Source organism: Engraulis encrasicolus, chromosome 18, assembly GCF_034702125.1.
Source record: "Engraulis encrasicolus isolate BLACKSEA-1 chromosome 18, IST_EnEncr_1.0, whole genome shotgun sequence".
Lineage (NCBI taxonomy): Eukaryota > Metazoa > Chordata > Actinopteri > Clupeiformes > Engraulidae > Engraulis > Engraulis encrasicolus.
Window position 1 is genome coordinate 52,378,018 of NC_085874.1, and position 15,541 is coordinate 52,393,558.

At 46.8% G+C, this 15,541-nt stretch overlaps 1 protein-coding gene across 1 annotated transcript in view; it reads right to left on the bottom strand.

Annotated features, from left to right (window-relative positions):
- si:dkey-12h9.6 (macoilin-1) overlaps positions 1-6,781 on the bottom strand; it is a 31,965-nt gene extending 25,184 nt beyond the window's left edge. The window contains exons 1-2 of the mRNA XM_063223823.1: positions 6,699-6,781; positions 2,982-3,123 (exon numbers count right to left, since the gene is read on the bottom strand). Coding sequence (XP_063079893.1) covers positions 2,982-3,123; positions 6,699-6,781 — 225 coding nt within the window. The remainder of the gene's footprint in view (positions 1-2,981; positions 3,124-6,698) is intronic.
- Positions 6,782-15,541: the final 8,760 nt, after the last annotated feature.

Below are 15,541 nucleotides of genomic sequence, written 5' to 3' on the forward strand. Positions count from 1 at the left end.
AGAGAGAGAGGGAGAGAGAGAGAAATGGGAGGAGAGGGAGAGAGAGAGACGGGAAGAGAGATAGAGGGAGAGGGGTTACAATGTGTGTTGGCCTGCTGGTTGGGAATACACAGCAGTCAGGTGTTTCCCTACTAATGACCCTGATGATGAAAAAGAGAAGACAAAATTGGATCATGTTCCAAAACATGTAATCGTATAGATACAGCCATTCCCTGATCAATAGCCATTACAAGACACCAACATCATTAGATTATTGATTTCCATGTGAGGGGAAGTCTTTGTTTATCACAGGGCTTGACATTGGCGCCAACAGCCCGAATGCTGGTAAAACCTGGCTGTGGTTAGAAACAATTTCAGTCAGTGTCGATAACAATTTGTTAAGTTTCTTATTTCAGGGTACGTCAGACCACATGTCATATCACACCATATAGCATATTCTTTTGTTTGCCTCTTATGCGTCAATTATTTGTTTTTAAGTCAAATAAAAAGCTCAGTTTCTCAGTTACACAGTTACAAAGTCTCTATTTGTTTACACTATTATATGACACAGCACTCCACAGCACACAAGTGAAGACTGCACACAACCAAAGTGCATTTATGCCTCAATTGTGCAAGGGGGCAGCCCCCAATGCCGCCCGAAAGGAGCAGTGTCGGGAGGGTACCAAAGATTCTTTTAATTCTAACAGGGCACCGCAGTCATGGGGGAGGATGGGGGAGAGCACTGGTTATTTACTCCCCCCACCAACCTGACGGGTCGGGAGTCGAACCGGCAACCTTTGGGCTGCAAGTCCGACGCTCTAACCGCTTACCCATGACTGCCCTAATGTAATGTAATGTAATGTAATAATAATGTAATGTAATGATGTAAAAGGTGCTTACCAGGCCGTGGCAGTGGAAGGTGGTGTAGAGGTGGTGTAGAGGCTATGGGGTGGTGTAAAGTCTATGGGGTGGTGTGGTGTAAATATAGTGTAAATGCTACTCACCAGGCCGTGGCAGTGGAAGGTGGTGTAAAGGTGGTGTAAAGGCTACGGGGTGGTGTAGAGGGTACTCACCAGGCCGTGGCAGTGGAAGGTGGTGTAGACGCTGCTATGGGGTATAAGGTGGTGTAAAGGTTGCTATGGGGTGGTGTAGGTGGTGTTATTGCTACTCACCAGGCCGTGGCAGTGGAAGGTGGTGTAGACGCTGCTATGGGGTATAAGGTGGTGTGAACGCTGCTATGGGGTGGTGTAGGTGGTGTTGTTGCTACTCACCAGGCCGTGGCAGTGGAAGGTGGTGTAGACGCTGCTATGGGGTATAAGGTGGTGTAAAGGTTGCTATGGGGTGGTGTAGGTGGTGTAAAGGTGGTGTTGCTACTCACCAGGCCGTGGCAGTGGAAGGTGGTGTAAACGCTGCTATGGGGTATAAGGTGGTGTAAAGGTAGCTATGGGGTGGTGTAGGTGGTGTTGTTGCTACTCACCAGGCCGTGGCAGTGGAAGGTGGTGTAGACGCTGCTATGGGGTGGTGTAGGTGGTGTTATTGCTACTCACCAGGCCGTGGCAGTGGAAGGTGGTGTAGACGCTGCTATGGGGTGGTGTAAAGGTGGTGTAGAGGGTACTCACCAGGCCGTGGCAGTGGAAGGTGGTGTAGGTGGTGTAGAGGGTACTCACCAGGCCGTGGCAGTGGAAGGTGGTGTAGCTATGGGGTGGTGTAAAGGCTATGGGTAATGCTACTCACCAGGTGGTGTAAAGGTGGTGTAGAGGGTACTCACCAGGCCGTGGCAGTGGAAGGTGGTGTAGACGCTGCTATGGGGTATAAGGTGGTGTAGGTGGTGTAAAGGTGGTGTTGCTACTCACCAGGCCGTGGCAGTGGAAGGTGGTGTAGACGCTGCTATGGGGTATAAGGTGGTGTAGGTGGTGTAAAGGTGGTGTTGCTACTCACCAGGCCGTGGCAGTGGAAGGTGGTGTAAAGGTGGTGTAAAGGCTATGGGTGGTGTTATTGCTACTCACCAGGCCGTGGCAGTGGAAGGTGGTGTAGACGCTGCTATAAGGTGGTGTAAAGGTGGTGTAGGTGGTGTTATTGCTACTCACCAGGCCGTGGCAGTGGAAGGTGGTGTAGACGCTGCTATGGGGTATAAGGTGGTGTAAAGGTGGTGTTATTGCTACTCACCAGGCCGTGGCAGTGGAAGGTGGTGTAGACGCTGCTATGGGGTATAAGGTGGTGTAAAGGTGGTGTTGCTACTCACCAGGCCGTGGCAGTGGAAGGTGGTGTAGACGCTGCTATGGGGTATAAGGTGGTGTAAAGGTGGTGTTGTTGCTACTCACCAGGCCGTGGCAGTGGAAGGTGGTGTAGACGCTGCTATGGGGTATAAGGTGGTGTAGGTGGTGTTGCTACTCACCAGGCCGTGGCAGTGGAAGGTGGTGTAAAGGTGGTGTAGGTGGTGTTGCTACTCACCAGGCCGTGGCAGTGGAAGGTGGTGTAGACGCTGCTATGGGGTATAAGGTGGTGTAAAGGTGGGGTTGCTACTCACCAGGCCGTGGCAGTGGAAGGTGGTGTAGACGCTGCTATGGGGTGGTGTAGGTGGTGTAAAGGTGGTGTTATTGCTACTCACCAGGCCGTGGCAGTGGAAGGTGGTGTGAACGCTGCTATGGGGTGGTGTAGGTGGTGTTGTTGCTACTCACCAGGCCGTGGCAGTGGAAGGTGGTGTAAAGGTGGTGTTGCTACTCACCAGGCCGTGGCAGTGGAAGGTGGTGTAGACGCTGCTATGGGGTGGTGTAGGTGGTGTTGTTGCTACTCACCAGGCCGTGGCAGTGGAAGGTGGTGTAGGTGGTGTTATTGCTACTCACCAGGCCGTGGCAGTGGAAGGTGGTGTAGACGCTGCTATGGGGTATACGGTGGTGTAAAGGTGATGAAGGTGGTGTTGCTACTCACCAGGCCGTGGCAGTGGAAGGTGGTGTAGACGCTGCTATGGGGTATAAGGTGGTGTAGGTGGTGTTGCTACTCACCAGGCCGTGGCAGTGGAAGGTGGTGTAGACGCTGCCGAAGAACAGCCAGCAGGGCCACAGGTACTCCAGACGGAACTCCAGGACGAAGTCGGCCAACAACACCAGCGTCCACATGATGCCGAACTTCAACACCGTGTACGCACTGAGGAGGAGAGGAGAGAAGGAGACGAGGAGTTAAGAACTGAGGAGCAGAGGAGGAGATGAGGAGTTAAGAACTGAGGAGGAGAGGAGAGGAGGAGAGGAGGAGTTAAACAATGAGGAGGAGAGGAGGAGGAGAAGAGGAGTTAATCACTGAGGAGGAGAGGAGGAGTCAAACAATGAGAAGGAGAGAGATGAGGAGATGAGGAGTTAAGCACGGAGGAGGAGAGGAGGAGATGAGTTAAAACTGAGGAGGAGAGGAGGTGATGAGGAGTTAAGAACTGAGGAGGAGAGGAGGAGTTAAGCACTGAGGAGGAGAGATGAGGAGTTAAGCACTGATGAGGAGGAGAGGAGGAGTTAAACATTGAGGAGGAGATGAGGAGTTAAGCACTGAGGAGGAGAGAGAAGAGGAGGAGTTAAGCACTGAGGAGGAGGAATGAAGCACTGAGAAGGAGAGAGATGAGGAGTTAAGCATTAAGGAGGAGATGAGGAGATGAGGAGTTAAACAATGAGGAGGAGAGGAGAAGAGGAGAAGAGGAGGACAGAACTGAGGAGGAGAGAGATGAGGAGAGAGATGAGGAGTTAAGCATTAAGGAGGAGATGAGGAGTTAAGCATTGAGGAGGAGATGAAATATCATCTATTACTTCAGCACCGTGATGATGAGGAGAAGATAAGTACTGAGGAGGAGGAGAGGAGGAGAGGAGGAGAAGAGGAGGAGAGGAGGAGAGGAGGAGAGATGCGGGTTAAGCACTGAGGAGGGGGAGAGGAGGAGATGAGGAGTTAAACAATGAGGAGGAGAGGAAATATAATCTATTACTTCAGCGCAGTGTGAGAGAGGAGAGGAGTTAAGCACTGATGAGGAGGAGAGGAGGAGTTAAACATTGAGGAGGAGATGAGGAGTTAAGAACTGAGGAGGAGAGAGATGAGGAGTTAAACATTGAGGAGGAGGATTTGAGGAGATGAGGAGTCAAGCACTGAGGAGGAGAGGAAAGATCATCTATTACTTCAACACTGTGTAAGCACTGAGGAGGAAAGGTTCAGATCAAAAGTTAAAAATCGTCTATTGACTGTATAGTAGGTGTAGGCCTAAATGCTTAGCATGTATGATGCATGTGTGAGTTAATCATGTGTTTAAATGGGGGGAGTCGTGGCCTATAGAGTGCTGGTTTTGAGATCAGCAGGTTGCAGGTTCGAGTCCCATGTCATCCATGAGGGAAGTGTCCTTGATAAAGCCACCTTGCCCCACATTGCTCCAGGGACTGTAACTAATACCCTACAGTCGCTTAGGATACATTTGTCAGCTAAGTGTAAAGTAGTGTAATATAAACATGTGCCACTTGGTATGACTCATGTGAAGGAATATGTTATAACGAATATGAAAAAACTAATATGTTATAACGAATATGAAAACACAAATATGAAAAGTCTTCATTATGGTGTGGTCACATGGTGGGGCTACAAATATGGTGGAGCAGTGGTGGGCAGCCTAGTGTCAGCATTTAATGTTTCAAGTCTAAAAAAAGTGTTTTTTTTCCATCCTAATTTACAATTGTACAGGTTTTATACAAGGCCTATTTTTAAGCTAGGCCTCTAAATATAAATATATAAATAGATCCCACAATAAACAAGATAAGCTACTGAATTCTTTGTTCTAACAAAGACAAGACTTTCATGCATGACACAAGCACTGCACAGTTATTTCCCAGTAATGTCCCAGACACCTTAATTTCCCTCGGGACTAATACAAGTACTCTAGTCCACTCTACTCTATTGTACTCTACTCTTCTCTATTTTTTCCCATTGGTAATAATATGTCAAAGTAATTATTGAAATTCATTAATTAATCAGAAACCCAATGCAGTAGTTTGCACATTTAACTTTCTCCCACTGAAGTGACAATTAAGGGATGGAATGGAATCAGGTAGGATAGAATGTGAACTGAAGAGGGAGAAAGAGAAGAGGAAGAGAGAGAAGAGGAAGAGAGAGAAGAGGACGAGAGAGAAGAGGAAGAGAGAGAAGAGGGAGAGAGAGAAGAGGGAGAGAGAGAAGAGGGAGAGAGTGGGGACATGCTCGCGAGGTGATGATGGCATGTGCAATCAGCTAGTAGTTTATAGCTCTTTGCTATCTGTACAACATTGACATAGGCTAAACCTGATGTAGATCATTCCACCGTCTCTCCATCTAGGAAATGATTTCAACATCAAACGTGATTGCGCGTGAAGGGCGCGCGCACAACAACGGAGAGTGGACGGTGAACTCAGTAACCCCAGGTCAGGACAATAGGCTACCGTGGAAAAAACGCGCTTTGTTATATCGCTTAATAATTGTAGCCCAATGTATCGTTGTAGCTTACAGTCGCAAGAAGATGAATGTTGTCTTGGCTCGGAGGTTGTCTGACAAAGTCTTTCCAGACCCCATTGCTTCTTTTGTTCCAAGTGCCCTTTGTTCTCTCTCTCTCTCTCTCTCTCTCTCTCTCTCTCTCTCTCTCTCTCTCTCTCTCTCTCTCTCTCTCTCTCTCTCTCTCAATGGCCAATTGCATCTCTTGCTCTTTTTTTTGTTTGGTAACCATGACAACTTTCATCCGCTCCTCAGTACCACAGCAAAACAGCATCTTTTGCATGGTAATAAATGGTGCTATTTACAGCGCGCGAATGATGTAACGCTCTCAGAAGGCTACCCAGAATGCAAGAAAAAACAGAGATTGTACCGATTTTAATGCAAGCAATGAGGGAATGCCAAACATTAACAACGACAAGCTGGATTTAATTGTCAGTAGGCATATTAGCGCATATCTTTGTGTGATCAAACCTGTGCGAAAATAGGCTATAGGCTGTGACTGAACACATCATAGCCTAAGCCCTACAACAGACTCGTCAATAGGCTATTACAAGTTCTCGCACCAAGAGACTTCGCTTTGTTATGTCTACAATTCAATTGCGCCGATCGAGGTCTAGACAGCCTGTCTGAGAGCCTCAGACTAATGCACAAGTATGAGAATCGATATACTACTTTTAACAGTAGCCTAGGCCTAGGACAATTATAATAGCCTAATAATAATAATAATAATAATAATAATAATAATAATAATAATAATAATAATAATAGGCCTAGGCTAATACAAAATAATAGCCACTTAGCGTGGTGATAATAGGATAATAGCCTAATAATAGCCCAAAATTGTGAAACCATAGGCTAAATCAATGGTATAGCCTTCAATTTAGATTTATTATGTTGTCTTAGTCAAAGTGTGCAACAATAGAAGGCATCATCGATCTGCAGAAATTAATGCAATCAGGGAAGTCATATTGAAGTCACACAACATTTCAAGTCAGTTTGCACACAGCGTAGCCGTCACCTCTATCAGCACTACTTTCCCAGAATAGCTTATTATAAGATAATAGGCTACCTAGGTGTGAGGCACAGCGTCCGAAAATCTACACACTCTAAATGAGAGCAAAACAGCTAAAACAGGGTGCTATAAATATCCGCCAAGGTGAGCGCGTGAACGAGAGGCGCATCACACAAAGACATCAACAACAAAAGCAACGGCATCCGGCGGGTGCGTCACCTCTCCTTACCTTTCCGAGATCCTTTCTGTCATTTTCAGCCTTTTCATTTTCCGAAGCCTGTTGGCGTCTGCCGCTGCACAACGTTTCTTCATATTATTATTATGGCTTGCTCCCCCGCCTCTCCCCCCGAGATAACGTCTGTAGACAAAAGCTGACCGTAGAATGTAAAAAAAGAAAATAAATAGCGGACACGGATGGCCCTGTTGGGGCGACAACGACTTGATATTTTGACGTCTCTTTGTGTATGAATGGAAGCGCGCTTCACTGCGCATGCGCAACAAGGACAACGCCACTTCGGAAGAGCGCGCGCGCACCTACTCAGCGTCTGGTAGCAACATTGGTCACACTATACGTCTAACAAGCTTTCTCATTCGGTATATTTTCTACCATTTGCTGCAAGGTGTTTTTACCACTCTGATCTGTTTAGGAGTAGGCTACGACATGCTATTCAGTGATGGAGTGTTGAGGGCTGTTCTTTAGGCCTAGGCCTATTTGTTGTTGTTTACTAAGTCTAAAACACCTGTTGTTATTGGACACAAACAACCTAGACAGAAAGATTGATCACAGAACTTTGTTGCTGAAATTTGGCTATTGTATTTTTTTTAAACCAACCAACTGAAAGAATATAATGCAATAACATGTATTGTAGGCCTAATGTGTGCACGTAGCCTAATATCAGCTGTGGTGGTTAGGGAATTAGTCTTTCAATTTAGGGGTTGTACCTGACCTCTCCCTACACTGAATTCCCCTTGAGGCACTAACCCCTTTGCTCCAGTGACTGTAATCATTACATTGTAAAATCATAACTAAGTCTCGTTAGGCTATATAAAAGTGTGTCAGCTAGTATAAAAAAGGAGTAAGCCTAATAGCCTATATCTCATCCTTGCCACAATGTTGGGTCCAGATTAAAAACATAAGACCGCAAATGACGGCTGGTCTGGTCATTCTGCTGCCGTTGCAGCACCACCAGTTGGCCTCTAGAGGCCGGTGTTTCCCCACTATCGCAGGCCTTCAGTACAGTAGGCTACAGTAGAGAAATAAGTAGGTCTATAATATGTACTTTTATGCAAGTACAGTGAGATGCTTTTTTGAGACAGACCACAAATGAAAGGAAGAAAGCTCAAAAAGAAGTAAGTTTAGTAATTAACTTAATAAACGTATACTGAACAACAATATGTAAAAGTGCACTGTGTGCTGTGCACAATATTTTAGAAGTTTATTTTCAGAATTCATGCTGCCAGTTCGCAAATGTTAGCTTTTTCATGAATACTTACTACCATCACCAAATTCTAAGTATTCATTGTGATTGGGAAAACTGCACTTTTCATACATGAAAAGGGGGATCTTCTCCATAGATTTTTTAAAATGTATTTTTTGGGGGCTTTTCAGCCTTTATTGGTTTTTGTGAGACAGGACAGTGGAGAATAATAATAATTTAATAATAATAATTGTATTTGTATAGCACTGTGTCATACAAGGCATGTAACTCAAAGTGCTTAACAAATGGGAAAAAACATTGTTAGAGATAGATTTAAAAGGAGAGGAGAGATAGATTTAAAAGGAGAGGTATAGAGGAGAGGCAGAAAAGGCAGGAAGGCAGAGGAAGAAGAGATAGACAGAGAATGTAGAGTCATAAGGTCAACGTAGGTTAGGACCAGGATTCTTAGATGTGTAAGGTCCATAGTGGCTGGGCCTATCATAAGTCATAGATAGTCACACAGAGATTGGGCGCTCAGGTGCGGCCCCTGGTGGCATCAGGGGTGAGGAAAAACTCCCTTTCGCTTGATTCATAGTTTGTGAGGGGGAAAAAAAAGCTCAGTGAGGTCTGAGAAAAAAGACCCCTGTAGTCAGGAAGAAACCTCAGGCAGAGACCCAGCGGCCACCTAGGGGAGCCCCCTGCCAGGGCTGGATTGCGAGAAGTAAGGGCGCTGCGGCGGCTGGGACACTATGACGTCTTGGCAGCTAGGAGTTGGCAAGGATGAAGAGGTGGGTCTTCAGCTGCTTCTTAAAGGAGTCGACGGAGGTGGCTGATCGGATCTCGATGGGGAGGGTGTTCCATCTCTTGGGCGCATAGCAGGCAAACGCGGCGTCGCCGATCTTCTTCTGCGGGGGGGTGGGGGTCCTTAGCAGCTCAGTGGACCTGAGAGCTCGAGCAGGGGCATAAAAAGAGAGCATGTCTGAGATATAGCTAGGGGCAAGTCCATTTAATGCTTTAAATACTGTGAGCAGAATCTTAAAGTCGATTCTGTATGAGACAGGTAACAGTGCAGGTCTGCCAAGACAGGAGTGATGTGCTCTCTCATTCTGGTTCTTGTTAGGATTCTTGCCGCAGAATTTTGAATGAGTTGCAATTTGTCAATTAATTTTTTTTGGGAGACCAGAGAAAAGAGCATTGCAGTAGTCTATCCTACTGGTGACAAAGGCATGAATAAGTTTCTCAGCGTCTTGTCGGGGGGCCAAGCCGCGCACTTTGTTGACATTTCTAAGATGGAAAAAAGTAGATTTTGTTATCTTGTTGATGTGAGGCTCAAAGCTCAAATCCGAGTCTATGACCACACCTAGGCTAGTAACCTTATCTTTAATGTGTATGCTTAGGTCACCTAGGCTTGAGTGGAGTTTTGCACGTTTTTTCTTAGGCCCAATGAGCAAACACTTCAGTTTTATCCTCATTTAATTTTAGGAAGTTACTGTTCATCATCCAAATCTGTAATGGCAGACATGCATTTAGTCAAGGCATGAATGGCAGTGGTTTGGCTAGGCTGGACAGAGATATATAGTTGAGTGTCATCGGGCATAGCTATGAAAATCAACGTTGTGCTCTCTGATGATGGAGCCCAGGGGCAACATATAGAGAGAGAAGAGGAGAGGCCCAAGCAACTACCCTGAGCAACTCCAAAAGGCACATCATACTTGTTGGAGACGTATTCTCCGATGGTGACAAAAAACTGTCTTCCTGTAATATATGTTTTGAACCACTCTAAGACGTGACCGGACAAGCCTACCCAAGATTCAAGGCGGTCAATTAGTATGTTGTGGTCTATCGTGTCAAAAGGCGGCACTGAGGTCGAGGAGGATAAGTGCTGAAACTTGTTTGCGGCAGTGTTGAGCCTAAGATCACTTATATTTTGGTTAGTGCTGTTTTCGGTGCTATGGTTGGCTCTAAAGCCTGATTGGAATTTTTCCAAGATATGATTTCCAGCCAGATGTTGATTAAGCTGTTTAAATACAACTTTTTCTAGTACCTTGCTTATAAAGGGGAGGTTTGATATAGGTCGGTAGTTGTTTAAAGAATTCTGATCTAAATTTGTCTTTTTTAGGAGTGGCTTTACCATGGCTGTTTTGAATGAGCTTGGAAAAATGCCTGTAAGCATAGAGGTGTTAACAATTTGCAGTAAAGGTGCTGCTAAGCAACCAAGTACGTTTTTTAGCAGATATGTGGGGATCGCGTCAAGGCTGCAGGTAGACTGCTTACTTTCCCTGACTATTTTACAGAGGTCGTCCTCTGTAATTGGACAAAACTTTTGGAAGCTCTCAGGTCTCCTAGGGGGGTTTAACCCTCCCCTCGGTGTATCACCTGAGTGGGCGACAGAGGTTGCTGCGTTTCCACCTTGGATGCCTTCTCTAATGTCGGCAATCTTTTTATTAAAAAATCTAGCAAATTCCTCGCACTTGGCATGTGATGCTGCATTTAGGTTGTTATTGCTATGTGTTGGATTAAGCAGGTGGTCAATAGTGGAAAAAAGAACTTTCGCATTATGCTGGTTGTCTGTTATGATTTTGGAAAAATATGCTTTTCTCTCTGAGCGTACCGCATTATTGTAGGAGGAGATCTCATCCCTAAGGGATTGTCTGTGGACTTCTAATTTAGTTTTTCCTCCAAAAGACGCTCGGTTTACTCTGCATTTTCTTTTTAAGGCTCTAAGTGAGTCATTCATCCAAGGTGAATACCTAGCTCTGGTTCTTGTCGTCGTTCTAATTGGAGCTATGTTATCTAGAATTCCTCTTAAGTTGTTGTTGAAGCTATCAACCATTTCATCAGGTGTGCAGTGACCATTTAGTAGGTCACCTGATTTGATGAGGTCTGAAATCTAAAGCTCAGCAGAGGCGTTAATGCGTCGTCTGTGAATGACATTGTTGGGTGTGCTAATTTGTGTTTGAAATGTCAAAATCAAAAAACACACAGTGGTGGTCGGAGAGGCCGACGTCCGTGACCGATATATTGTTGATGTCAAGTGCATGTGAAATAACAAGGTCAAGTGTGTTGCCTTTTCGATGGGTAGGCTGTTCTGTAACATTCTGGACGACGCCGAATCCATTTAATGTGTCCAAGAAAGACTTTGGCTATTGCGTCATCTGATTTATTTACGTGGGATATTAAAAGTCGCCAGCAATTATTGCTTTGTCATAGTTAGTAAGTACGTCCGGACATGAAGGAGGAGAAATCAGATAGAAATGACGAAGAGAAATTTCGGTGGACGGTACAGAACAATAATGATCAGTTTGAGGTTTGCTTGGACCCTCATTGCCAAGTATTCAAATGAAGAGAAAGAGCCCAGATTCATCTTAGTACAATTAAATTTGTTGGAGAAAAGTATGGCTACGCCTCCGCCTCGTTTCTTTGGTCTGGGGGCGTGAAGGAATTTGTAATCGGAAGGCAAGCAAGCCTCAATAAAAGTAGCAGCCCGTCGTCTTTAAGCCATGTTTCGGTAAGGAACATAAAGCTTATGTTTTTTGTCCGAGACCAGCTGGTTTACTACGAAGCTTTTGTTGGTCAAGGACTGCACGTTAAGTTAATGCAGCATTAACATTCAAAGTAGTAGAGCTATTGTTATAGCGTTCAGGTGCAATCGTAATTAGGTTGTTGTGTACACAACCAGAGGGTCTATATCTGCGAGCTTTCCTACGGGTAGTGACAGCGTGGATAGCTAGAGGGGAAAACTCTCTGTTGGGCACGCAGTGTCTAAATTGGTGTAGTGCTTTGGATTTGAAACACCTGTTAGTCAATCCAAGGACCGGTGGGCTTCGAGGGTCAGCTCTAGGTTGGTCGCGAGGAGACGAGCGCCAGATCTGTTAAGTGCCTTCCATCTCGTGCGAAGAGGTTACGGCGGTTCCAGAAAGCGGAGAAGTTGTCAACGTAGGGAATGGCTTCTTGCCGGCAGTGTCTCATCAGCCAGCACGTGCAGTTGGCGGATTCGGGAGAACTGGAAGGCAGAGAAACAAACAGAGGGGATGGGGCCTGAGATAGCGTATTTTTTTCCAGTGCTGCTAAGGGTATTAATAAGGGAGAGGAAATCGGACTCAAGTTTTTTAGACTGCTGCAGCCGGATGTCATTGGAGCCTGCGTGGACGATGAGAGTTGTGGCAGTAGGATACTGTGACAGCGCGTCCGGCACATTCGACTGGACATCGGCTACGAGAGCTCCAGGTAGGCACCACGTCTGGGCGTTTCGTAGGGTTACGTGGCGAACCATCGAAGATCCTATGAGGACTGTTGATGGTCGCCGGGGTTCTGAATGGGCAGGCTGCTCTCGGGTGATTTGCCTGGGGGTAGCGAGGGTCCGGCGGCTTCTGGGTCGCACTCTTTGTGGTAGAGGCTTGGGCACCTGGTGGGAGGGGGGGACAGGGTCAGTTTCTGCATCGATGACTGAGTCAAGTACAGAAAAACGATTGCTAGTCACTAGAGGTGGTGAACATTTCTGCAGTACTCCCCTGCCGCCGTTAACCACCTCCGTCCAGCTACGACGCGCGGGAGTGGAGCACGGTGGATTCGGGGGGGACTTCGGCTGGTGTTTGCTGTGGCTGGGAAGAGACAGTAAGTGAGCTGGGAGAGGGAGATGGGGAAGGACCGGCAAAGGACCCGGACCGGGAATCGAACCCGGGTCGGCCAAGTGGTAAATGTGTGCCCTACCATATCAGCCACGGTAGGGCCCTCCATAGAAATTTTAAACGGCAAAACGTACTGTACGTCCAGTAGGCCTACAAAACATACAGTTTCAATGAGCAGCAGCTGCACTACCTACTCTGACCTCCATCCTACAGGGGTCCACAACTTTACTGGGTCTGAGGGATACAAGGACTACCAGGTATTACTGAGGGCCACCTACCTGTTTTTCTTTACTGTAAAATAATCTGCCGATGTCATGGTATCCTTTTCAAATCAATAACTGTGACCTAAACCTTGTGGTCTATTGTGGGCAGCTCAGAAGCTCCAGGAGGGTAGACCTGTTGCCTGCAACTGTACTTATTGCCCTATTGATTTACAATAGCAGAGTTTTGTTTTTGTAGTTTCCCAATTTAGTTTCATTGAAGTGTGTGTGTGTGTGTGTGTGTGTGTGTGTGTGTGTGTGTGTGTGTGTGTGTGTGTGTGTGTTCCAGCGGTAAAGCCCTGATTGGACCCTGGTCTCACTGGGCCCTCTTAGGCCCTTTCCTACTGCACGTTTCCTACCAGGTGCAGCTCGACACAACACGACTCGGCTGCAATTTGCTGCTTTTCCATAAGGCAGGTGCAGCACGACAGAGCACAACACTTGAAAACCAGCCCTCGTTTCTTCCAAAGAAAGAAATAAAAGCCCACCTGGGAAAGGGCTTCCGCACACCGGTTCCGACAAAGTGCTGAGCACTGCTGAGCTAAAATTCGATTCCATTGTTTTCAATAGAACCACGTACACTCGCGCTGATGTCCGCGGACATTCTCCGATGTCGGATAGCAATTAGAGACAAGTTCTGTTTCACTCAAGAAAGGCTGCCAGACGGCTAGCCCAAGGGGCTGGAATATAATCCGCGCATGCGCGAGTTCTGAGGTACACTTATATCAAAACTTCATCACGTGAGTATGCCGCGCTACTGTACACAGTATATAAGTCCCAGCGCGGCATACTTCGTCCTCTTTAATCCCTCACGCGATCTGATAAGGTACGAATTGATACTGGTAACGAGGTGCCTACTGGCAGTTAGCTGTCCGAGAGCTGGTGACTATTGTTGCCCCTCTCCAGGCTATCGTTATCAGGCTATTATCCCCACCTTATTAAGGTGTGCTATCGCCGCTTATAGTAACGGTGGCTTCTCCCTGTAGCTTGTGCTTTCGCATGTGAAGCTACTCTCGTGGAATCCCCGAGGCGCATATCCACCTGGAATTCAACTTGAGGTAAGTAATCTGTTGTTGTGGTTTGCTCTAGGGAGGAAAGAGATTACAGAGACATCTCTCTAGCTATATCTCTAATGTTGCTACGGGCACCTTCGGCGCCGTTCAGTAGCTCACTGTGATTCTGCCGCCACTCTCCCTCTTCTATCGAGTTGCTTGCGTGCATGAACTCTCCTGCAGGACGGCCGCGACTCTTCCTCTGTCGAGGAAGTTACTCGCTGGGCTCGTTGGTTCCGCAGTGGAATAATTATCCTGTGTAACAAACTGCCGCCACTCTCCCTCTATCGAGTTGCTTGCGTGCATGTTATACTCCAGCTGCCTCATCTGACGTGATCTCGTGCTGCGCAACTCTCGGCACCGACAATCTCATTCTCGGTACCGGTGAGAGATCAACGCTGGTACCAGAATTCCACTTGAAATTCAACTTGAAATTCAACTTGAGGTAAGTAATCTGTTGTTGTGGTTTGCTCTAGGGAGGAAAGAGATTACAGAGACATCTCTCTAGCTAATCAACGCTGCCTGCCGCCGCTCTCCCTCTGTCGAAGGAGTTGCTTGCGAGCATGTTATAGGCTACTCCAGCAGCCTCACATGACGTGATCTCGTGCTGCGCAACTCTTGGTACCAACAATCTCATTCTCGGTACCGATGAGTGATCAACGCTGGTACCAGGGTCGGTACCTAGGGTGATTAGTGCTGCTACTGGAGTGTGAGACACTTAGTGCCCACCATCTCTTGCACCTCTGCTGGAACCATATCTGGTACCAGGCAGTAACAGTGCTATCAGGTTCATGCCTAAAGTCAAGGTGTGACTGAAATAATAATGATACTTAATGATGAAGTAATAATAATATTAATAATAACATTTATATATTTAAATATAGGTTAAAAAAAAAAAAAAAAAACGATGCCTGGATTCCAGAACTGTTTTAATTGCAACAGTAGAATGCCAGTGAAAGATGGACATACACTGTGTGTGACATGTCTGAGCCCTGATCATGCACTAGCTTTAAGGGCAGGGAGAGCGGTCTCCCCTTCTCATCACATACTCTACTGAGTAAGGTGAATAGGGCTACATGAGATAATACACCATCCTCCCAGGCGTCCACGGACTCAGGTTCGATACCAGCTACTCAACCCTCTCCTCAGCAACTGTCTGAGACCTATGATGTTCTAGCAATAAAATGGCGTCTCTGGTGAAGGGGAATTTGTCCTTGGCATCCGGTCAACAGTGGTTGATGCACCAGCTGGCTGAGCGCCATACAGCGCCACTAGGGCCTGGGCACCAGGCAGCCCCATTAGGGCCCGAGCACCAGGCTGCGCCATCAGGCACAGAGCGCCAGATGGCCCCTTCAGTGCAGCCTGCAAGGGTGTCACCACAGCAGCTGTCCCCACAAGGTGCTGATAATAGTGTGGAGCTGCTATGAGTGCAAGCATCCGATAACCTTGATGCTGGATACATAGATGGCTTAACATCTCCCCATCATTCTGATTTGAGCTCAGACCTCTTCCCCCGGACTTTGTCAGGGAAATGACGACTGTGTGGGAGCAACCAGAGGCGGCTACCCCTATGCGACAGTGGGCACAGTTTGCCAACATCCACGGAGCAGATAACGTTGTTTTTTGGCAACTATTTTGCGATGGATGACTATTGCTGCTCTCGTCCTCCCTCCTACAGCTCTTGTGGGGAAGGTGGCCCTGCCGCACGTTTTCT